Source organism: Squalius cephalus (genome assembly GCF_949319135.1).
Source record: "Squalius cephalus genome assembly, chromosome: 14".
NCBI lineage: Eukaryota > Metazoa > Chordata > Actinopteri > Cypriniformes > Leuciscidae > Squalius > Squalius cephalus.
Genome location: NC_137135.1, coordinates 416,742 through 441,969, shown reverse-complemented (window position 1 = coordinate 441,969; position 25,228 = coordinate 416,742). Strand labels below are relative to the sequence as shown.

The 25,228-nt window shown below is 39.8% G+C and overlaps 1 protein-coding gene across 1 annotated transcript; it reads right to left on the bottom strand.

The window, feature by feature from the left end:
- Positions 1–889: 889 nt before the first annotated feature.
- On the bottom strand, positions 890–25,228 carry cysltr1 (cysteinyl leukotriene receptor 1). The gene is made up of 2 exons (XM_079892693.1): positions 25,039–25,228; positions 890–2,346 (listed from the first exon to the last, which is right to left on the bottom strand). The coding sequence occupies exon 2, from the start codon at positions 2,330–2,332 to the stop codon at positions 1,277–1,279; it is 1,056 nt and encodes a 351-aa protein (XP_079748819.1). The 5' UTR covers positions 2,333–2,346; positions 25,039–25,228; the 3' UTR covers positions 890–1,276.

Below are 25,228 nucleotides of genomic sequence, written 5' to 3'. Positions count from 1 at the left end.
GGTGACAGGGAATCACATGACATGAACCAAACACCAAAATAAAAGACATCAAAACACATGAAACAAAACCTAAAACAGATGTGGCATTACTCAACTTGTTCATCTTTGGACTATAGATTTACTGCGGATGAACTGTAATGTACTGCATTTGTACTATAGATTTACTGCGGATGAACTGTAATGTACTGCATTTGTACTATAGATTTACTGCAGATGAACTGTAATGTACTGCATTTGTACTATAGATTTACTGCAGATGAACTGTAATGTACTGCATTTGTACTATAGATTTACTGCGGATGAACTGTAATGTACTGCATTTGTACTATAGATTTACTGCAGATGAACTGTAATCTACTGCATTTGTACTGTGTTTATATTTCCTTATATTCTACAGTTCTTAATTTTACTTCAGTTATCATTCAGAATATGATAAGTTTTACCCATAATTGATTAATATTAACATTTGGGAAATGAATGTACCAAACATCACATAGTTAAGCTATTCAGTAGTTACACATAATGACATGAACACGGAGTGACTGAAAAATGATAGTGAAATATCTGAGTCCTCTTGGGAGGGGGATCACGCCCCTCTGTCTTACATGTACCATCCTCAGGCCCATTTGTCTTGGGTTGACTGCGTTGGAGGAGGCCTAATTGATATAATCATCGATGGAAGATGACTAGTTAGCTCAGTCTTACTGGTGCCACATGGACAGGGTCTCTGGTTTTGATGGTCCTGGAGTGCTGATTCCACTTGAATTCCGCTTCTTTCTCTGTTCTGTACAGTTTTGATGTCATCTCTGCCTGTTTTGCTCTAATGTCCTACATTTGTTTTCAAAATACATTATTTTCAATAAAATAAGCATTTACATTGATACATCTAAAAGAGCTGTCATAAGTGCATATTAGACAATGAATAAACATTGTACGTAGAAAGCGCTTTGTTTATATATTAAGTGTTCTTTTAAATTGTTAAATAATGAATACCAGACCACATCCAATAACCACTTACTGGGGGTTCAGATATCATAATTATGAAATGCATTTTGAAAAAATGTAATATCCCAAGTATATGTTTTTACCTGCAAATATATTCCCATAATTCTTGAAATGTATATTAATCTAAGTCATGCACAAGATCTACAGAGCAGAATATTTGTCTTAATACTGGAATGTAGTACATAGGAATCTCTAATTATTATTAATACTATTTTGAAGAAAAGCTTTCTTCTCTTTTCTTTTCTTTTTGAAATCTGCTTCTGCTTTTGCTCTACCCAAGTTTGTCTGACCCATTACAGCACTGCAGTTCACTCTCCTCCACAGGCGGGGAGCTTCGGAGAACATGCCGGTCTCGCTGAGTTATAGACATGTTTGCAGAAGCCCTGCGGAAGGTGGAGAGGCGGTTACGAAAGTTCTCTCCAGAGAAGAAGTAGAGCATTGGGTCAAAGCATGAGTTGGCAGCAGCCAGGCAGAGGGTGATGACCACAGACTTCTGCATATAGTTAACCTCCTCGCAGGTAGCGTCTTTGCGGGATTTAAAGTGGAGATGCAGCGTGCGTTGTATATGATAGGGCATAAAACTGACCAGGAAAGCCATCATCACCACAACGATCATCCGAATGGCCTTGTTCCGCGTGTAACGCTGCTTGTTCACACCGTTGCTGTTTCTAAGTAGAGTGCGCAAGATGCCTGCATAACACATCAAGATAACCAGAAAAGGTATAATAAAACCCACCACCAGGGAAAAGTAATTCAGCATGACTAGTTTATCTAGGCTGCCTGATGTTTCTGGTGGTTCGAAACACTTGGTTTTGTTTGTCCTTGGATCAGTATGCTGACCAGAGAGGAGGAAGGGTGAACTGGTGGTGCAAATGAAGATCCAGATGCCCACGCAAACTATCCATGCCTTCTTCTCAGTGGCTAGCCTCAGGTTCTGCACCGGGAACACGATTGCTAGGAAGCGGGTGAAACTCATAGCCATCATGAAGAAGACACTGCAGTAGAGGTTCACATACAGCGCGTAGGAGCTCAGCCGGCAGAGGAAGTCCCCCAGGTTCCACTGGCCTTTGTTGATGTAGTAGAGCACCCGCAGGGGCAGAGTGCTGACACACAGCAGGTCCGACGCGGCCAGGTTCAGCATGTAGATGTGGAAGGCGGAGGTCTGGCGGTAGGTGCGCAGGAGCACGTAAAGGGCAAAGCCATTGCCCATCAGCCCAAAGACAGTGATGACAGAGTATACTGTAGAATAGATCTGGTTACGGAAGTCATCAATTGATGGACACTCTGAATTATTAAACGTAGGAGATGTTATGTTCTGCGTAGCCATTCTTGCACTGGTGTCTGAAATAAGAAAGAAAGAAAGAAAGAAAGATTTTTCAAAATATAAATAATCAATTCATATAACATTAATAAGTGCTCAATGCTTTTTTCTCAACGCCAACCAGGGCCAGTGGTTCAAATTTTCACTGGCCAATCAGAGCAGAGTAGACCAATCACAACAGACTGGGCCATCTGACCAATCAGAGCAGTGTAGACCAATCACAACAGACTGGGCCATCTGACCAATCAGAGCAGTGTAGACCAATCACAACAGACTGGGCCATCTGACCAATCAGAGCAGAGTAGACCAATCACCACAGACTGGGCCATCTGACCAATCAGAGCAGTGTAGACCAATCACAACAGACTGGGCCATCTGACCAATCAGAGCAGAGTAGACCAATCACCACAGACTGGGCCATCTGACCAATCAGAGCAGTGTAGACCAATCACCACAGACTGGGCCATCTGACCAATCAGAGCAGTGTAGACCAATCACAACAGACTGGGCCATCTGACCAATCAGAGCAGAGTAGACCAATCACCACAGACTGGGCCATCTGACCAATCAGAGCAGTGTAGACCAATCACCACAGACTGGGCCATCTGACCAATCAGAGCAGAGTAGACCAATCACCACAGACTGGGCCATCTGACCAATCAGAGCAGAGCAAGTTGTTTGAGAATGAGAAAATGGTGAAAATGAAACAGTGTTTTGAACTTTGATGCATGTAAACCTGTAGTAGGAGACTCCAAAACAAATTAGGGGCCTTTAAAATATCATAAACGGGCATTTTAAACAAATACATTCTATATTAAAGTAAAATTATGTATAGCATGATGTGTGTGTTCGTGTATATGATGGTAACACTTTACCAATAAAGTTGTATTTGTTAGGATAGGTTACTGCATAAGCCAACATGAACAAACAATGAAAAATATAGTTTTTCAGCATTTATTATCTTTGTCAATTCCGACACAGGTGTTCATTTCACTCATGTTACTTCACTGTACATTAACTAACGCTAACAGCAGAGGTCGCGTTAACCAAAAATCTTCCATCATTGACAGAATTTTTTTAGCAGTGATGTAAAAATCTGAAAGCCGTCCCTCATTTTGCCAGATTACTCTGAGAGTGATGTATTGTAACCTGTAACTGTAGTTCTCACTCCTGTCCACTTGGTGGCGAGTGGAAGCTCTTGCTGAAGTTAATGGTCAACGAATGGCTTTTCTGTTTACAAGCGACTAGGACTAGGACACAGGTAAAACCATCTGAAGGGGTTAAGTCTGTGATTGGTGTGACCAGGGACATCTTGGAATAGGTGGAGGAAGAAGTTTGCCAGATGGTAGGTAGTCTCGCGTAGCCAGACCTTCAGACTGACGGCAGAAGGTCTGGACTCTATCGCAGCTTTTCTTGGCCAAGAGGACGTTTGACTGACATATAACGCAACCAATCACAGTTCGTTTTGTTCCGCGTCATGTTTAGGGGCGTGCCAATATAATGTCGATGTCCCTACAATAACAGACCGGCGTGCATTTAATAAATTATTCATTCAAGAACGTTGTGCAAGTTTACTGCAACAATGGAGCCGCAAACTTCACATACTTTTGAAAATCCAGCGTTTAGTTGATCCTGGTGAGCGCTCATTTGTCTCAGTTGTAAACACAACGGCTTTCTTCTTCCACGAGGGGTTTTGGCGTCTCGGCATTTGTTTCCAGACGGACCGTTAAAGAACGCGACACACACGTCTCGCGGACATCCTGTAGAATTCAACCAATCAGGTCGCGACTTCGAAACTCCTGAAGTGTTTCCAGAAAAGTGTGCCATATGCATCAGACGTTTAGCCAACGTTCCGTGGGCGTGACGTCTGAGGCTGAGACTAGATGGTAGGTGGCATGGAGTTTTTGTGATGGCACAATTGGAGCATCGCTGCACAAACTGTCTGACAAACCTTGAGGTCATTAGAGGGGTACACTGAGTGTGTGGAATATACTGGCGACCTGATGGACACCCCGGCGCAGGATTCCCAGAGGCATTGGCTTGTCTCAGTTGTTCCTCTATGGACCATTTAATTGGGCTTCCGATGAAAAAAATGTCTTGGTCAGGATATTAATTTGTATCATCATGAGCATGGATACAAGATAGGAAACCTGGATATCGAAGTGGGTGAAAATCAAAGCCCATTTGGCTTGACAGGAGTTGAGTGTCCTGGCCTCACGCAGATATTCGAGATGCTTGTGATCAGTCAAAACAGTAAATGGATGATGGGCGCCTTCAAACCAATGCCTCCATTATTCAAGAGCCAATTTTATGGCAAGTATCTCTCTATTGCCAATGTCGTAGTTCCTCCCCACCGGGGTAAGCTTTCGGGAGAATGAGTCTGGAAAATGAACTGAAAATCAGCTAATACTTATCACACAAACTAGGGGTGGGGGGAAAAATCGATGCATCGCGATGCGGACGTGGACGATTCTGAATCGATTCACAAATGTCAAAAATAGATTTTCTAAAAAAAAAAAAATTTTTTTTCTAATAACGTAATATTGACGGAACGCAAAAGGCGGAACTCTAAAGTGGACGTGCAGTGCGCGGACAGTGTGTGGCGCGCACATAACAGACGCATGATGGCTGAGCGCCAAATTCGAACGACACCCTCTTCGTTAAAAGCTAACGCATGGAAAATTGGCAATTTCATTGTTACCTATTTAGTATTTTCTGTATGAGAGCTGCTTTCTGTATTGTTTAGTTTTCACATCAATACGCTGTAAACCGATCTGTTATACATACGTTATACTGCCCTGCACAGTCACAGTATCAGTGCAATGCCAGTCACAAAAAGTTACACTTTGACTGTGCTCTCTGCAGATGTTCATTCACTTTTTTGTATAAGCTGTTTTTGATTGTGGTATACAGCAAACATTTGAAGTCATAACTCTTTATTATTTAGTTGTGTATGAGAGCGGCTTTGTATGTTACTAATTATTCAGAATATGCATAAGTCCACAAGCATTATATGAGAGCTGCTGGTACATCATTCTATATTTTTGAACGAGAACTGTGAATTTGCTACAGCAAAATGTTTTTTGTCTAAAGTATTATATTGCTCATTGGAAATAACAGGAGGATGTTGGTTAGAAGTCTATTATTAAATGCTAGAGATTCAGAATATGCTGAAGTTTGTATTAATTTACTACAAGTACGCTGCTAGTACAGGCACACATTTATTTTCCTGTTGGTTCTTTACAATGTTTAAATCACTTCCATTTGTTTTATTAATAAAATTAATATAGGAAGTATTGGAAGTAAGTTCGTTATGGGTCATCATAAATACTTTGCTTTAAAAGTTTACCAAGTAAGTCCAAAAAAAAAAAAAAAAAATCGTTAATAATCAATAATTGTTACCCTCTGAATCGTAATCGAATCGAATCGTGAGGTGCCTAGAGATTCCCACCCCTAACACAAACATGAAACAGAAGTCTAATGAAAGCTTTAAATGTCTACTTTTAAATAAAACAATTCACATTTAAAACAAATATTCTCCTGCAATGTAATCTGTATGAAACTAAAGAGAAGTACAGTTTCTCCTGTCTCGTTAATGTGTTCACACCCACTCGCAGAGCGCGCTATTCATAAGATAATGTGTTGAGAACATCTATGCAAAATAGGTAAACGCCCCCAGCCAAATGCCTTAAAAGCAGCAAGTTTCACAAGTTGACAACCTATTTTATATAAACATGTACATATTTTACTGGTTGGACTATTTCCAGACTTGCCATCCAGTATTCACAGTATTGAAATTTAAAATAGATCTTAATAGGCAAATTTTAGTTACATTTATATGGTCTAGCCTATAGACTATATGCTGTATGATATGTAAAATTATATAAAAAAAATATTATGTATGTATAGATTATATTTTGACTATAGTGTTTAATGCTGCCTCATTATCATGAACGAAGCATGTGGTCGCAAATATCTGTTGTAAATGTGCTGAACTGTGTAAATATGGTTGATGAAGTGTGTAAATGTCTTGATGTTTGCGGTGTGCTAGCTCCGGTAATGGCCCACTGACACACATATACAGCACACGTCTACCGATATTCACATCAGTTATTCATATAGGCTAATGGTACTATACTACTGTACTGAAATATTTATGTAATAATAGTTTTCAACTTTTATTTAAAGGAATGTAGCTGGATCACCTGCACCTGCAACTCGGAGGGCGCGCAGCAACACAGACGGAAATCAGAAAGAGTAAGTACATATTTACCCACTATATTACAGATGTTAGTTCAATTGTTTTTATACTTAGTGATGAAACAATATGTATATGTGCCTGTGTGGCTTTGCAAAAATTGTGTTGTTGTTGTTATGCATGCCCAATATTACAATTAGTGATTGGTAATGTTAATATAAAAGAGCTTATTTTTTGTTGTTTTATCAACATGCTGATTGCCCATCAGTTATGCATGTGCTGGCATAGTACTTTGTCCAACCTTTATTAATATTATTATTTTTATAGGAATGTGGTAGCACCACTCTCCCCTTCACCTCGCACTGGGAGGGCACGCGTGTCGTGTATTTTTTGTGTAGTAAAAATGCTCACAGTTGTTTGTTTGTTTTACAGCTATAAAGATGATGGTGATCGTCCGACACCTGTTGCAAAGAGGGCCAAGACAAACATTCAGACAAGCAACAGAGACGGACATTGATATGGTTCCCCAGACTCTGAGCTTCCTGCCTGCACAGGAACCTGGGCCACAGCTGAGTCCTGCTGACACACACACTCCTCTGAGTCTCTTCAAAATGTTGTATTCTGAGAATGCAGTGTCAACTCTGTGCCACAACTCCAATGCTCAGGCTGCTGGTGCAACTGCAAAGGGCTGCAAATATAAATGGACAGATGTCAGCATCAGTGAGATGTACCGCTACATTGGGCTGCTGTTCTACATGGCCATGGTGAGGGTCAGCTCCATCAGCGACTACTGCCGGCAAAGCAGTGTTTTCTCCGTACCTTTTCCAGCTACAGTTATGTCCCGGGACAGATACCGCACCATTTCATGGAATGTGCACATGAGTCACCCAGATGCAGATAAGGAGAATGACAGAAAGAGGGGCACACCTGAACATGACCGTCTTTTCAGGGTCAAACCTCTCATGGACACTATTCGTCATGCTTGTAAATCCATCTATCATCCTAAAGGAAACTTAGCTGTGGATGAAAGTATGGTGGCATGTAAAGCACACACAGGTATGACAGTACATGAAAGCTAAGCCAACAAGGTGGGGTTTCAAGTTGTTTGTTCTTGCAGACTCATCGAATGGATACACTGTGGACTTTTCTGTGTACACGGGAGAGAACAACTTTCCCACAGGCCATGGACTGTCATAGGATGCTGTAACATCTCTTTTGGACTGTAAAGTTTTAGGCTCTGGGTACCATGTGTTCATGGACAGTTTCTACACAAGTCCAAAGCTCCTAAATAAAATACCTGTTTGCAATGAAGTTTGGTGCATGTGGGACTTACAGGGACAACAGGAAGGACTGCCCACGTGATACAACTAATTCACTCTCTAAAAGATCTGCCAGAGGATCCATCAGGTGGATTCGGGATGGACCTCTTGTATTTGTGAAGTGGATGGACACACGAGAGGTATCTGTCTGTTCTACCATCCATCCTGCTTATACAGGAGACACTGCACAGAGGAGGGTGAAAACACAAGATACATGGAGGACAAAGACATTTCCATGTCCTGCACCTGTGACTGCCTACAACAAACACATGGGTGGTGTTGACCTGTCCGATCAGCTGATACAGTACTACACTGCACAACACAAAACCATGAAGTGGTACAGAAAGATCTTTCTACACTTCTTGGACATTGCTGCCACCAATGCTTCCCTTATCCACAAAGAGCTATGTGGTAACATGACCCATAAAGAGTTCATGGAACGGCTAATTGCAGAGCTCTGTGGTGTGTCACAGAAAGTAGCTCCAAAACAAACCAGCAGTGACCATAAACCCGTTCCAGGAGCGGAGCTGAGCTCAGATAATATTTCCACAGTTGGTCACAAGAGCTGTGTGCTTTGCAAAGTACAGCTTGGTAAAAGGCAGGACACACCTGGGAAATGCCAAACATGTAATGTTCACTGATGTCTTCAGTTGAACAGGAACTGTTTTCAGAAATGGCACAAAGACATGTAACTGTATTCTCAAAACCGTGTGCTGTGAACTGTTCTCTTCAAAGTTTACAAAGCTTATGTGCAATACTATGTGAATGAGTAGGCTATACGCATAGGTGGATGAGTGGGCTCATACAAACCATCCATCTTCAGTAAGACTCTCGTCTCTCTCTGTGTGCACTGAACACTTTAATTATTTTTATTTCTTCTTGCACTGTCTCTGTTTGCACTTTTGGCCCAAATGTTTCTTTTGAAATGTCTTTTGTAAATAAATGCAGCCTTGGTGAGCAGATGAGACTTTTTTATGTACAGACCTAAAACTTTTGAACGGTAGTGTAGGTCTAAAGTTTTTAAGTAAAGTTTTTATGTAAAGATAATGTATTACTACTTTTAACTTAAACTTGATTTTGTGAATAAACTACAAACAATACATTCAATCATTAAGTCTCCTCAAAGTCATTCTCTATAGTTCCCTCTGTCATATTCCTCATGATATTCCCAGGGGAGGGTCTTTGTGTCTTCAGGTGGGATTCACAGCATTATTCATGATGATTCACGCCCCAATAAGTGTCTTACAAAAGTTAAATGACTATATTGTTTGGTATGGGTGAGTGCTCAGGATAATTTTCACATAATTTTGAAGAAAAAAAACAAGATGCAGTTCTGAAAATTCTTGTGCACAAATGTTTACTATGTGTTATATTGTCTTATTTCAGTTTGTATTTTCTTATAAATACAAACATGTGCATACATACTGCTCACATATTACTGTAGCCCTGTTCACGAGTTCACACTTACAAATAAGTCAGATAGAATAAATGCGTATTTGGCGTGCTGTCCGAGGAGAGGGCTCCGGGCTCGGTATTCGGCCCGAACCCAGAGTACTCCCCCCGTATTCCTGACTGGGAAGAACAAGCCAAGAGTGAGGAGTCGGGGTGGTGGAGGGATGCTGAAAACTGTCAAGGAATGTCAGGTGAGTTGACAGAGTGAATATATATATGCTTCCTCTCATGCTGATTAGGGTAGACATGGTAATTGTTAGATGACGAGTTGATTGATTGATTATTTGAACGTGCTCCTCCTGAACTTTGTTTATAAAACATCATTTTGTGCTGAATACAGTGTAATCAGACATTAGGCATTAATATGTTTTAAAGTAGTGGTCGACCGATATGGGATTTTTAATGGCCGATGCCGATATTGAGAAAGCAATCTGGCCGATATGAGGCCGATACAATACATGTGAATACAGTAAATGAGAGACATAAAGAATATTGGTGAAACTAAATGAACATTTATTGTACATACTATTTATGCAAAATTCTTTTTGCAATAAAAAATATTTACTAAGAAGTTAAAATGTAAACAAAAAGGTAAGGTAACACTTCAATAAATAAAGTTTTAGTGCAGCTTCTTGTCTGCTTTAATATTTACAGTCATTTTTTCAGTCACATAAATAATAACTACTGTTTACTGCAGGTTACAAATAACATTTATCATTAATGAACCAATCTAAACAATATTCATAAATTAATGACAAAATAGTATGTGAAATTACATACATTTTATGTACAATACATAGTTAAATATAAATCTCACATAGTTTATTTACACTATTTACTTTAAACAGGTTGTTTTACTTCAAGTATATTTAAATAATAATGATTTATGTGTTTAGTTTTGCTTGTTTGTTTCTTTAAAACGTTGCAAGCCGTCACATGTATTTGCATGACATACATGAACATATGAAAATGTATACTACACACGATATTACGCCAGTCATGGATAAATAAATACAGTAGATAGTGAATAACATTTTCAAGGATTTATTTTCAAACGTAATATTATTACATAGTGTTCTCCTCTCATCCACCTCACGCGACCAACTGATCTGTAATGCACGCGACCCAGCTTTTCCGTGCACGCGAGTCCGTTGGAAAACAGCGTCTAGTTTAAATGTAACCCGAGAACAACGCGCGTATCTGAGGAACAGCCAGTCACAGGATTTTTGACTGTTTGTGAGGTAAAATGTTTTCAGTTTTGTTTGAATTCGTTTATATCACATCTGTGACCCCCACTGGAGCTACCGCTGGGCTGCGGATCTGACATATCACGGTACTGTCTGAATAGACTCTGCTGCACGCCGGAGTGTTTTTGTGTGTAACACAATGTAGCGTCAGGTTAGAAAGCGAATGCGAATGGTCATTTACTGTGTCTGTCAGATGTCTGCTTCACTTCTGAGTGGCTTGTCTCACGGTGCTGGGTGGAGCAGAACGAGTGTATTCAGTTCATTCACGCTCGCTCTGTTCGCGTCAGTGGAAAAAAGCGCTAATGCACAGTCACAAACTGGTTTGAAATATATCGGCCAAACGGAAAGATTTATCGGCCGATGCCGATATCTAAAAAATTCCAAGTATCGGCCGATATATCGGCCTCGGCGATATAGCGGTCGACCAATATTTTAAAGCAACTGAAAAAAGCAGAAATGTCAAGGCATGTCAGAACTTCTCCAGGGCCCCAAAACCCCCTCAGACCCCAGAGGGTTAACCCAGAAAGAGGTCGACTGCACAGTCCCATGGCCTGCGAGGGGGTAATTTGGGTGGCTCGTCTTGGGCAAAAAACATTTCTCAGGAGGCATAGCAGTCAGGATTTTCCACTGATTGGAGTTCGATCAGGCTTTCATTGAAGGTGTAATTCACTTGAAGAGGTTGAAAAGAAATGGGAGACCACAACAGTAAGTCTGGGAAATGGGTAGGAAAACAGTGATCACCCCACTTCAGGATTTCGCTAGAAGTCCAGGAGATGATTGGTTGATGTTTGACAAGCCACGGATGCCAGCGTTGAACTTTTGCAGAACCAAAGGATGGATTTCTTCACGATGTAATAGACCAAGACCGACTTGTATGGAACCAGTGCGGAAGCGGACATTCTCACAGCTGAGCGGTTTTCCAGTTACTGAGCGTACTTGGTAACTTATTTCATTGGCAGTCTTTTGAAGGTTGAGCTGGTGCAGAACTCCCTGGAGATGAAGTTCCGGGCTGACCCAGAGTCAATGAGGGTGACGACTAAAACAAACACATTGGTGACAGTAAAATACAATGGAAGTGAGAGAAGTTGAACTGCTACATAAACTACAAACTATAAACTATACGCTCGTTCCATCCACTTGCAGCAGCCAGCTTGCAGAACTTTAAAGCATAATCAGTGATGGAGCTTCCCTGGGGCTTTCCAAATACCTCACAGAAGTGATCAACAAAACTGTTCAGGGATTGCTTTATGGGTCCCGCTTGTTGCCAGAACGTCTCAGCCGACTGAAGCACTCATCCCGTCAGCAGTGAAATAATGAAGGCCACGTTCACTCGCTCGGTGGGAAAATAATGCGGCTGCATCAACAGGGCCAGTAAACATTGTATCCGCAATCTGTTGCAATCCTCCAGCACACCAGAGTAGGGCACCGGGTTTACCATGGGACTGGAAGTGAATGTCGACAAAGCAGGACGAATTGGTGCGGTGGTGACTGGTGGTGTGAGATCGCGACTAAGTGAATCCACACTATCCTGGAATGGACCCCAGTCTGAAGCAGTCTTGTAGTCTCAATCTGTCTTGGTCTAGTCTTCTGTTAGGATATGACAGATATAAAATATAGAGGTAAACCCTTTTTTGGGCTTCACATGTCACTCACTTTATGTAGCAGGTAGTCAATGGAACAATGGACTTGAGGAATTAACTGAATTGTCGTTTCCTAGCAGGGAATGGAGAGAACGCTGGAGTAAGATGGTAAGGAAGTAATGAGAATTTTAAACAATAGCAAACCCTCTCTGGCAGGGTTAACCTCTTCAAGGGGCAGGGTATACCTTCGTACAGCTGGTAAAGGTAGAATCCATGGTTGAACGGTACTTTAAAGGGACAATGTGTAGGTTTTTATATATTTTATTATCTAAAATCAATATTTTTATTCATAAATATGTCCTCAATGGTGTACAAATACCTCTGCCAATGATCTGACTTATCCTCGTAAACGAAGAATTTATTATCTTTATATACATGGGACGGGTAGGTCCACGGAGGCTTCCATGTAGTTCCGCCATTTTGAAAAACTATAATAGCAGAGAGGGACAAAAAGTACTAGGCCAACACGTTTCCACAACGCGTTTTCGTTCAGAGCCAGCGTCACGTGACTGAAACCAGCAGAAACGGAGGAGCCAAGCAGTGAGAGGCGCTTGTCACTGCACCGGCAAGTTTAAAAGGCAGCACTGCACGGTTATTTATAATGGTGGACCATACAAATGCTGAGTCACAGGATAAGGATTCCTCGAAAAAGTCCAAAAATAGACCATAAAAGGAAACGTGACCGGAGATTACAAAAAACAAGGGTTAATGTCGGGATAGCTAATGCAGGAGAAAGCTTTCAAAAGAGATGCTGAAGTTGCCTGCTTTCTTCTCGACAGGTAAGTCAATGTTACGGTCTTAATTACAAGCTTTTTTTCATTGCTTGGTTGTGTACTTTATTATATAGACAGTAGAACATTTATAGTTAAAAGTTAAACAGGCTCTTTGATGAATAGCAGCTATTGAGTAAAGTAGAGAAGGCCCTAAAAACAAAGTTGTAAGTTTTGTTTGTTCAAAACTGTAACATTCGTTTGTTCGTTGTGTCAAGTTGCAATTTGTTTGAAATAACAAACCAGTTCACCCGAAGGAAAACTTGATGAAGTGCTATTATAAGACATCCTGTCATAGCTTTTTGGTACATAATGGCTACCGTAGATGCAACACGCATTTGAAAAAGCGAGACGCTGGAGAGCACTATTCGTTTTAATGCAAAATACAATTTCACCGCTAGATGGGAGAAATTCCAACACAATGTCCCTTTAATTCAAAAAGAGCTAGAGTAAACCAATTCAACCCCCAGGAAAGGTGGAAGGAAAATGTCTCTTCCCATTCCAGCCTCTCAAAAGCCAAACGCACTAAACTCATCATGTCTCCTTAGTTCACTCTGACTCCCCAACACGACTCAAAGTTGTCATAGGAAAAGTTCAGCAGGGTCTTTGTGCTAGTGGACACTCATACTATGTCTAATGATCAGCTTGCTTTTCCACTCATACTAGGCCTTGATTTCCTTGGTTGATCTAGCCTAGAAATCTAGACGCACCCTAGCGGCAGCAAAATTTATTTTGCAGCCAGGGTAGTCTAGCAACTCTCCGTTGACTTTCGGAGCTGTAAAAACCTAAATTGGGTCAGGCCAATCACGTCGTGTATAGAGTAGGCGGGGCGGGCTTAACATAATGACGACAGAGTTGCGACGGTTCCCTGCTACTTGAAAACAAAGAATGGAGGCTGCTGCTGGAGAACATCTTTCGAATCGGCTTTGGCCGCGACTCTGGAGGATTTGGAGCTTTTCTTTGAGAAAAGAGCAAAGAATGGCACTGAAGTCATTGTTAAAAAAGGAAGATGTGTTCGTAGTTTTGCCGGCCAGATTCAAAAGTTGAATCTATCAACTAACGTTAGCTCCGCTGTTGGGAAAACGCTCTGGTTGGTTGAAGCGCTGTATTGCGTGCAGAGGGAATTTGAAAGACAGCCGTTTATCCCGGCCCTTGGATTGAGCCGTGTCTATGGAGAGTTGCCAGACCTAACATCTTGATGTATGTCTGGCTTGCCAGGCTTCGGTTGATCTGGAGTATAGCTGAATGTGGAAGAATGCAGTTACAAGCTCAAGATTAGGGCTGGACGATTTTGGAAAATAATCTAATTGCGATTTTTTTTACCAATATTGCGATTGCGATTTAATATGCGATTATTTTTTAAGCTCTTTATCTTTTCTATTTTTCAACAAAAACAAGCAATAAATCATTGTAAAATAGGGAAGGGAATCTTTAGGCACCTCATGACCCGATACATTTTTTTTCTTTAATTGATCTTATTAATAAAACTTAAAATATTTAATTACATAATTATAAGTAGGCCTACTTATAATAATTACACATTAAAAAACTAAATTAATACAATTACATGTTAATAATTTTAACAAATATAGCTTCAAAACAAATAACAAAGAGGGGAAAAAATATTAGGCTACAAGCAATAAACAAAGAGTGCTTTCAGTATTTAGGAGTAGGCTGTCTGAACGTGTTCATCTCTTTTGAAATTATAAGATGTGGTTTGTCCTGTTTGTTTAATAACTGACTGTGTCACATTACCGGTAATTTCGCGTCATAAAAGCATTTTGAGATGCAAACGTACATTTAACCACGTAGACTCGCTCACAGCCGCATGCTCAAATGCTCTTCGCAAAACGCACGTGAGTATTTGAAATTGAAAGCAGCTTCTGTCGGTGATTTTCATATTTTTTATATATAAGCCAACTGCATTCCAAGACATAGGCCTAATGATGCCCTCGTAGAGCATTTGTAAGTAAAATACCGGCGGGCGAGACCGCGCACTACTGAAGTAACATCACGCAGACCGCGCGTATCTCATATCTTGCGCAATGAAGCCCGCGAATGTCCTTGTAACTCGCTTCAACTTTTCCGAACTTTATTAAAGATTATTTCTCGTAAGGTTCGAGTGGTGTCGTGTGTGTGTGTGTGTGATAGAGACAGAGGAATTAGAAGCAAGCAGAATACGGTAAAGCACGCGCGTCGTACACGTCTGTGTTTAAAACTAAGCTCAGACATATACAATACAGAATCGTTGGAGAGAATCTATAACACAATATCACCTAAATTAAACAAACTGTTATTTCCTGTAGCCAGGTCTATATGTGTTGCGTGCCAAGTTGATGCTTCATCTGCAATACAGACTGGTTTACTCTCGCTTGTCACGTGACCAGACTATAATCGCAGCTTTGCGGTTTAAAAAATCGCATTTCATCATATCGCGATATTATCGCAAATGCAATTAATCGTTCAGCCCTACTCAAGATTAGACGACGGATTACCACTTTTCCTTTCTTCCACGATTCTCATTTTGAACCAATTTGTATATGGCTTTTTGTATAAGGCAGTGGAAATAGCGATTTGATAAAGTAACAAGTATCAAGTAACTTTTAGAAACCAGTACTAAATTATTAATTCATTTGAAATTCCACCCACAGCAATATTACTGTTGGCCACATGCACAAATCCAACGGCTACACAGTTCAAAAGGAGATGCGCCAAATGGATGTGTTTCGAGGCCTCAGTTAAGTAGAAATTATATTTAAACTTATCAGGCTGACAAAGAATTCATATGCTATAATTATCAATCAAACACACAAATAATATATGTCAATGTGATGTCCATATGATATCGATTTGACATCTAAACCCTGACATTGATTTGATATAAACTGAATGTCAGACATATTGACCTGCATACACTTTAAACCGATTTCAGTGTGGGTATTGTCTTTCTCATTTCACATAATTACCACTGAAAGATATTGCCTTTCAAACTGACATTAAAATGATATGCAGCATCTTGATCAAGTCTTGACTAACTTTTGACGTCAAATTGATATCAAGGTGCCCACTGGGAGGTCTGGCTTACACAGACACTCACGGGGGCAAACATTAATGTACATTAGTGCCAGAGCCAATGCTCACAGTTAGAAAGTGAAGCAGTCTGAGTTGTGTGTTAAAGTAACACATATGAAATACTATTCATATGTGTTAAAACGATGATCCAGTCTCTCTTGTATCACAACTAATAGTTGAATGTGAATCTATGTATGCATTACAGTCTAAATGTTCAGTGTCCATGTTGTAAATTACATGGTTGTAATTACTGTGATTTTTATTATATTGTCATTCTATTGTAATTATTTTACACTCTAATATTTTGATCTCTTATTTGCAATTTCCAGAGAGGAGTGTCCAAAACGAAACCCAGATTTTTCGGGCCACAGAAGTGTGCAAGAAGATAGTTAGCATATTTTCTTACAGCGGGAGAAAACAGAAGGCCCTGATGAGAGGACAGATTGACAGAGGCCTGTGCCTCTTTCACACAAGCTCATCACAGAATCCCCAACAAGGTGGGGATCTCGTTTGCAGATGATTGAAAGAGTCCTGGAGCAGGAGAAAGCAATCACACAAGTCCTTTCAGCAGACAAAAAGACACGGCACCTTGTACCTACATGGCAAGACATGGCCTTGGTGTCAGTCACAGCAGCACTGAAGCCACTCCAGGATTTTACAGATGCCCTGTCAGGAAAAGCATACGTGAGCGTGTCCTATTTGAAGCCTGTAATCTGTTAAATACAGAGGTTCTGAATCCAAAAGAGGGAACTGACCCAGAAGATCAGAGACTATGGGTGTATTCACACCTGACTTGTTTGGTTCGATTGAATCAAACTCAAGTTCGTTTCCCCCCTTGGTGCGGATCTTTTGGGCAGGTGTGAATACAGCAATCACACTCGGGTGCGGACCAGACAACCGAACCGAGACCCGGCTGAAGAGGTGGTCTCTGTCTGGTTCCAAACGAACTCTGGTACGGTTTGTTTAAGGTGTGAACATGAACCGACCCAGCACTCTGCCACCGACCCAGCACTCTGCCTTTTTTGACAGGGTTTAGATTTTTGCTATGTAATTTGGGGTGATGAAATGCCTATACATTAATCTGTGATCCGTCCGGACCAGCTGCCACACAGTTCGGCACGCATGTGATTCACGGATAAACTACTAAATTTAACCATCATAGAGTGAAAGTTTATCATTTGTACGTGTTCAAACAATTTTAAATGCAAAAGAGGCAGATTATACACGCAGAGAGAGAGAGAGAGAGAGAGAGAGAGAGAGAGAGAGAGAGAGGCGCGTTTCAGACAGCGCTCGAACACCGAATGATTCCTCTTTCGTGTTTCCTTGCCCTTTGCTGGATTTTCTTCACATTGTAGCACAATAAACTTAAATTACTCCATCTTTTATGGTCACACAGAAAAAAGAAATATGAAAAAAGAATCTGTGATATTTCTACTTTTGTATGTGTCCACTTACAATCAAATCAAAACATTGTGCTTTTGTAAAATAAAGAGAATAAACAGGGTGTGCGTTCTGCCTCTCAGTCTCGCTGAACCTTTTTTTTCTTGAGCACGTCTATAAACTGAAACAAAACTCAACGAATACTTGTCACACGTTTATGAGCCACAAATCTTTATAAACATTTAAGTGTGTACTTTTAAATGATCGGATTCAAACTGAAAACAAATATTCTCTGCTTAAGTAATTTGTATAAAACCAACAAGATGTCCAGTTTCTCAAGCGCTTGCTCATTATTTTTAATTTGACCACGCACACACGCGCAAAAGAGATTGACATGCAAATCGTCCATGCCTCACACAAACGCGCTCGTTACCTCAAAAACAAAGCACCAAACTTCACCAAAGTCTCTGCTTTTCGTCGAGTCTGGAAGACACGCCGTGAGCTTACAATGGCTTTACATCAGAAGAAGAAGAACGCGATTTGAAGACAAGAAAGATGTAAGGTAAGGAATTCTTAATTATTAGTTAATGTTATTGTTGCATAAACTTCACATTGCAGTTGAACCGTTACTGTGTTTATGGATATCACTCGTTTGAATGTTTCATATTTTGGAGCGTGCTCTGCGTTTGAAAAGCAAAACGCACCAAACAATAGGCTTAATTTTTTTTTATACTGTAATCAATATATTTTTCTCTAGCGTAGTTGTTGCTGAAATCTTTTGGAAGATTTCATTTATTGTTATTATTATTTTATGCAGCACTGTGTGTAGCCTATGCCTACAAGGCACAACAAACCTGGTGTTCATTATTGTTGGAAACATTTGTGTGTGTGTGAGTATTCTAATTTTAACCTGAAAAATCTAAAATCTATTCCCAAAATCGTGCAGCCCTATAGTTTCTCTTGATATCAGTATGTTCACAGTGTTTTTTGTTTTTTTGTTGTTTTTACAGGGCCCAGATGCAACTGAGTCCTGCTGACTTCAACATTCACACGAGTCTCTGTACATGAACATGGTAAAGTGAAAATCAAACACCTTGGAAATGAAAGGTATGTACAGTGTTTTTAGGAATGGCACAAAGGCCTCTGTCTTTGGATCATTGTTTTCAATAATGTGCTTTTTTGTCATTTGTTGTGTATCTTTGGATTATATTGTGTTGTAAATAAATCCAAACAATCTAAAAGCCATTATTTTTTAAATCTCCTCATTCTTTGTGCAAGGTTGCTCAGAATGACAGGGCCTGATAGCTCCTAATAGGGCCGTTAGGGGAGGGTCTTGGTCTTTCTCAGGTGTGAAAGCCATACATATTAATGATGTGTTTACGCCTCCCCGCATAAAGCTTTCTTACACAAAACACGTCTTACAAATTTTAAATCAATATATTGTCTTATCTGAATGAGCAGTCAGGGCGATTTACACATAGTTTTGCAGCAAATATTCTAGGCTACGTCATACAATTTTTTAAAAGTCTTATGAAGAAATAATCAGTATGGGTTTTATGGCCTTATTTCAGTGAGAATTTTTTTTTGTATTTTCACAAACCACGCATAAATATCTCAAAACTACAAACTTTTACATACACGCTGCTGATATATTATTGTAGCAGAGTTTGTGCTGAATACAGTGTAATTAGACTTTAGCCATGAAAATGTCACAAGTAACAGAAATAAGCACAAATGTCAGAGCATGTCAGAACACCTCCAGGGCCAGAAAACACCTCAGCCCTCAGAGGGTAGGCTTAAAGGGATAGTTCACTTTGAAATTAAATGTTGGTATGTTTTAGCTTACCTCAAGGGCATCCAGGATGTAGGTGTCTTTGTTTCCGCAGTAGTTTAAATTTTGATATTTTTAGGTCAAATCGTTCTAGTCTGTCAGTCGTATAATGCAGGTCTATGGTCACTATCTCAAAGAGCATGCACAGAGAAGTCCAAATTAAACAATTCCCCATCGTAAGTACACATTGATGGCCTAAGACACGAAACGAGCAGTTTGTGTGAGAAAACGAACAGTATTTATATCGTTTTTACCTCTTGTACACAGCCACGTCCAAGTGATCTGAGGGCGCGCGCGCTTCCTGGTGTGTCACGTGTGCGCACGTTCTGGCATAGTCTGCGCAAGCGCCGGAAAGCAGCCGGAAGTGATCTCTCGCGCGTGTACGTCACTATTGAACGATATTTTGAGAGATAATCTGTCTGAACTTGAATAATTACATCACTGATCACAGATCAGGCATTAGAATAGACATGACTACTTACATGTTTGTGGCGTTGCTGGCAGATCCATATCATAAAAGTCTGTTTGCAAAGCCTGCGCCGAAATTGACCAAATAATCCACAGTGAAAAACACAGAATACAGACAAATAATGCACTGCCGAGACATTCACATTGTTGGGGGAAAACCCACTATCCTGGCATTAGGATCGTTTGGAAGGTAATGGTATTGATCCTGTGTCGATCTTTTCTCGTTGTGATGTCACTATTCACTAACGCTCCAGTGGGCGGGGCCAAAGCTGCCCTGTGATGTCACTGTTCACTAACACTCCATTGGGCGGGGCCAAAGCTGCCCTGTGATGTCACTGTTCACTAACACTCCATTGGGCGGGGCCAAAGCTGCCCTGTGATGTCACTGTTCACTAACACTCCATTGGGCGGGGCCAAAGCTGCCCTGTGACGTCACAAGTCTCCACTGTTTAGATCCTGTCGTTTGCTGGCCTTGGTTTCAATAAAAGCAGTTTTTGGAATAACAAGAAAGTTTTTAGTTTTGAAACTTACAGGATATTTTTATAGTATAATGAACTCTTAACTGTAAAAGGATCAAGGAGCATTTAAATTCTCAGTTTATGACCCCTTTAAAATAACCGCGTCATCTGCAGCTCTTAAAGATGCCCTAAGTGATGTTGGGTGACGTCACTTCTTGTTGATGCTCGAAGTATTGTCCCTCCCTCCTCCTCCTCCTCATCCTCCTCCTCCTCCTCCTCCTATTCTTCCTCTTCCTCCTATTCTTCCTCCTCCTCCTCCTCCTCCTCTTCCTCCTCCTCCTCATCCTCATCCCGTCCCCTGAAAAAATGTTTCAGCCTAAAACCGCGTGACATCGCTTAGAGCAGCTTTTATGCAGCGCTTTATGTTTCCAGCAAGGGAGAGAGAAGAAAAGTGCACAGAGCAGAAAGGGCTTGAATGAAGCACTATTGACTCTATATACAAATATTATAGATATAGCTCTTAAAAACCATTACCACAAACAACCCTGAGTGCTTGTGGTGTGAACCACTCTGTTGTTTTGACGCACTGCTCACTCTATTCTGTAGAAATGGTAAAATGGCACAATTATGTCCTGCGGTCTGGATGGAACCAAGCCATTGTCTGGATCCGGGCCGCGGTACGCCATTTTTATAACACTGAGTTACACCAATTAGTTACGCTTACTTTTGGGTTGTTCAGGGCACAGGCTATCTTTCAGTGTCTCAGGGACAGGATCGCATGTGCCACTGCCTATCTGGATGATATAATCATTTACAGTAATGATTGGCTGCGGCATGTGAAACTTCTGCTAGCTCTCCTGAGATTACTGAGAGTGGCCGGGCTGACGGCGAACCCGTGAAAGTGTGCGGTTGGGTGTGTGGAGGGGAGGTAACTGGGCTTAGGAGAACAAGACAGGAGATGAGCAGTGAGTGAGTGGTCAAGTGCAACATGACTAACACCTGTTTCTGATGGCAGAGCACACTGACTATCTGGTAAGGTGAGAGAGAGACTACGGCAAATATTTTATTTTGTGTAAATAAAGAGTTTTGAGAGTTCACCCAGCTGACCCTGTCTTCTCCTCCCTCCTTCATACGAACCTCTTCACAGATGGATATAATAATGTTCATATGTATGCGGAACAGATCTGCTACTCCGCTGATGTTGTTGCTGCTGTAGAGCAAGACTTGCTACTGCCAATACATACTCGATACTGTGCTGAGCGAGACATGCTGCTGCTGCTCAGTGCACTCATGAATTACCCAGCAGAGCAGCTGACAATGAATACTGAACAATAGGGCCGAGGTTGTTTTGTTTTTACCAATATTGCAATTGCAATTTAGTATGTGATTATTAAAATCGTTTTTTTATTTAATTTCACATGTAATTATAAGTACTTTATAAAATAATTACACGTTAAAAAATTGCATGTTACCTGAAATATTTAAACTAATATAGCTTCAAAACGTAAAAGCTAGTAGGCCTAAATAATAAATAGGATAAAAAAACATTACAAGCAATAAACAGAGTGCTTTCAGTACTTTAGAGTAGGCTATCTAAACGTTTCCCATTCAACAGCTGTGAGTGATTTTCCTCTTTCTCATCTTTACTGTTTGATTATTATTGATGACATAATAGCGGGAGATCCGATGAGCTGCGTTCACACTAATGCACAGATCTCCTTTGAAATATATATGGTTTGTCCTGTTGTTTAATTCCTTAAGACATAACTGACTGTTTACATTCATTTCATAAAGCCATTTTGAGATGCAGGAGCGCTCCGGCAGCCGATAGAGATGAGAAACGAAACGCCCCACAGCCACATGAGCACATGGCATTAATAATAATCATTAATTATAATCATTTGTTACATTTATTTAGCGCTAAATAATTTAGTGTTATTTGATAATTGTCCTTGTCAAAACCTCTTATTTGTTTTACACCTTATCTTCACACAGAAGCGAGCGGGCTTCCGTGAGTGCGGATGCTTCATTTGCTGCTCAGTAAATAACAGGAAGAATTGCACAAGTGTAACGTAACTGCTCTGAAGCTCAAAGGCTGAGGATCTAAGCACAGTTTAATGGGTTAATCCACAGACATACACAAAGGAAAGGGTCGAAACACAGATGAGCAGTCCAAACTAAGATAATGTCCAGGGCTAAGGCAAAACCAAGTGAGTGAGTGAGTGTGTGTTTTTTTTCAATAGGGAGTTTTAAAGCTGCACTGTGTAGGATTTACTCCCATCTAGCGGTGAAATTGTTCATGACTACCAACTGAATATTACTTTCTAGCCTCCCATTCCGAGGACGCTTTAACTCCTACGGTGGCAGTCGCGAGTAATCTCCCCTCGCATTCGTCACAGCACCACTGAGTGTAAAAGTGCGAAAGGCGAAGCTTGAATTTCCAGGTATGTCCCTCTTTGGCTAATGTATTTTCAAGATGGATGCGCAACATGGCTTCCGCCATTCGAGCGACTCACTCGTGTGTATTCTAAATGGCAGATTATACACTTACGAGAATACTTAATTAGTTGGTTGAAGTGATTACGTATTAATGAGAACGTATAATTTTGAAAGAACAGTGTTTTTTGCTAAAAATCAATTTAAAATATTACACAGTGTAGCTTTAAAACGTGAGATAAGTCACCCTTAACTTTTTTATTCTTTTTTTATTATTATTTAATGGCAGAAACAAGCTTCTACATCTGAGTGACGAGAAACTCGTTTACTGTGAGCGAGGGGTTGAATTAAAGACGGGAATAAAAGGCTAGATCTATTCGCAAGCAGTTCTTCAATGAAAACAAAACCATGGCAACAGATGAAGTGCAGAAAACTGGACTGGAAACTCAAAGTCCAACTCTAACACAGATCAACCGTGACGGTTACACCAATGTCTAAAAGCCTGACGGATTTATGCTACTGTAACTAAAGAAAATACTGCTTTTTCAGTTATATTTGCACATTTCATTAATATGTACTTTAAAAATGACAGTTGAATAAAATATAATTTGATCTGAATATGGAATCCATAGAATTGTAATGTAATTTTCTATATGCAACTTCTCAACTTAATTGAACATAGGGCAAAAATAATTGTTCTTCATTATTGGTTAATTTGCACATTGAACAATGTTTCGCTCCAGGACAGTTTGACTGTGACCAAAAAATAATGAATATTGAACTTAAATCAAGAGATGCATGAAATATATTATTCTATTTCATTATACATTGTTCTATTTCATTGTGATTGTCATTGCTATTTAGAGTCTGCATTCATCATTCACACACACACACACACACACACACACAAAAAAAAAAATATATATATATATATATACACCATAGGTTGTTATTATTAAGTATTTGCATCCATTGCAAATATTTAATTTAAATAATGGTTTTAATATTTTCAAAATGCATTCATTCAGATTCCTTAGAATCAGCATAAATCTGTTAATTATGAAAAAATAAGCAGCTAAAAAGTGTGAATATTGTTAAAATATTGCTAACTGCTATATTTCTAACAATCTATATATAATGTATATATAATAATTTGTATCTAGTAATGATAAATATATAAACCTGGTTATTGTGTATTTAAACCAATTAGTTTAATGTGTTACATTGTTTGACTGATTGACAAATATGCGTCACATTAATTATGTTTGTTTTATTACAACTGAGTTCAGATGGATGGCAATATTGTATTTAAATAAAATACATAAATCTTTAATATTACAGTACAGTACAGTGCTTTTTAAGATGTTGCCTGTAATTAGTTTGGCCAGATGAGGACATAAATTAGGTTAAACTACTAAATGCCTGGCCATAAAATAATCATTAATAAATAAACAAATACAATAACCAACACACAATTATTGATCCACAATGTTGCCACCATGGACAATTATGAATTAAGAACATAATAAAGTTGCGAATGCACAGTCGTTAGATTAACGAATGGCTTTATATTACAGAAAGTGTTTCCGCAGAGAAGAGTCTCCTCATGTTGATCAGCTTTACTTCATATAAAGTAGTTTAATAAAGGGCTGTGGACTTTCATGGCCTCTTATAGCAATTTATTTAAAATGCAGTTCAAATTAAATTAACTTACCATTTTACATATTTCAGTATTACCTTTAAAGATTTTAGTGTAACGTTTAAAGGGTTTAAAATGTCAATTCTGTCATGCATTTCTTTCTGTTGCAGAACACAAAACTTATATTTCAGATTTTCTGAAAAAGATTGGGAATCAAACTACACTGGAGCCCATTGACTTCACACATATTTAGGCTTATATACGATATAAATGTTCAACAGGATGAAGTCACACAGTTTTAAAACAACATGAATGACAACAGAATTGTCATGAGTGGAGATTAAACTATACAAATAAAGGCCAGAGTTACAAACGAACACTGAAATTCAATATTGATAGTGTTTTATGCTTTTCCTTCATGGATGTCAACTGTCATTTCATTACATTTGCAATTTTATAACATTTAAATAATTAGTTCAGAATCTGATCTGAGCAGTAAGAATTGAAATCTAAAATGTGACAATGATATAAAGTTGTTATATCTGTCGCTATATCTTGAGGAGATCCGCGATACTCGGAAAGCACAGCGCCTCTTCAACAGGATGCGTTCCACAGACATCGACACTAATGCCTTCTTACATCTGATAACACACTGTTTCATTCAGACGACATTAAAAGTACATTAGGCTCTGTGATTATTCTAAAACCAGCTTTCATACAAACTTTAAATTCGCGCATTCATGTGTAAATAATACTGCATGCTGAAGAGAATAAGCGAGTATAAAGAGAGTCGGTGTCTGACCGTTATGTGTGTCCGTCTCCGCTCGCTGTCCGTCACGGTCAGATGAAAGTGTCGTTCCTTCCTCATAAACCCTGCCTGGATCTGGATCTGGATCTGGATCTGGATCTGGAGCGATGAGGAGCGCAGCTTGACGAGGGTCGAGTAAGCACTGCCTTCCTTCTGTCGCTCTCAGAGCCTCAGGGCACGTTAG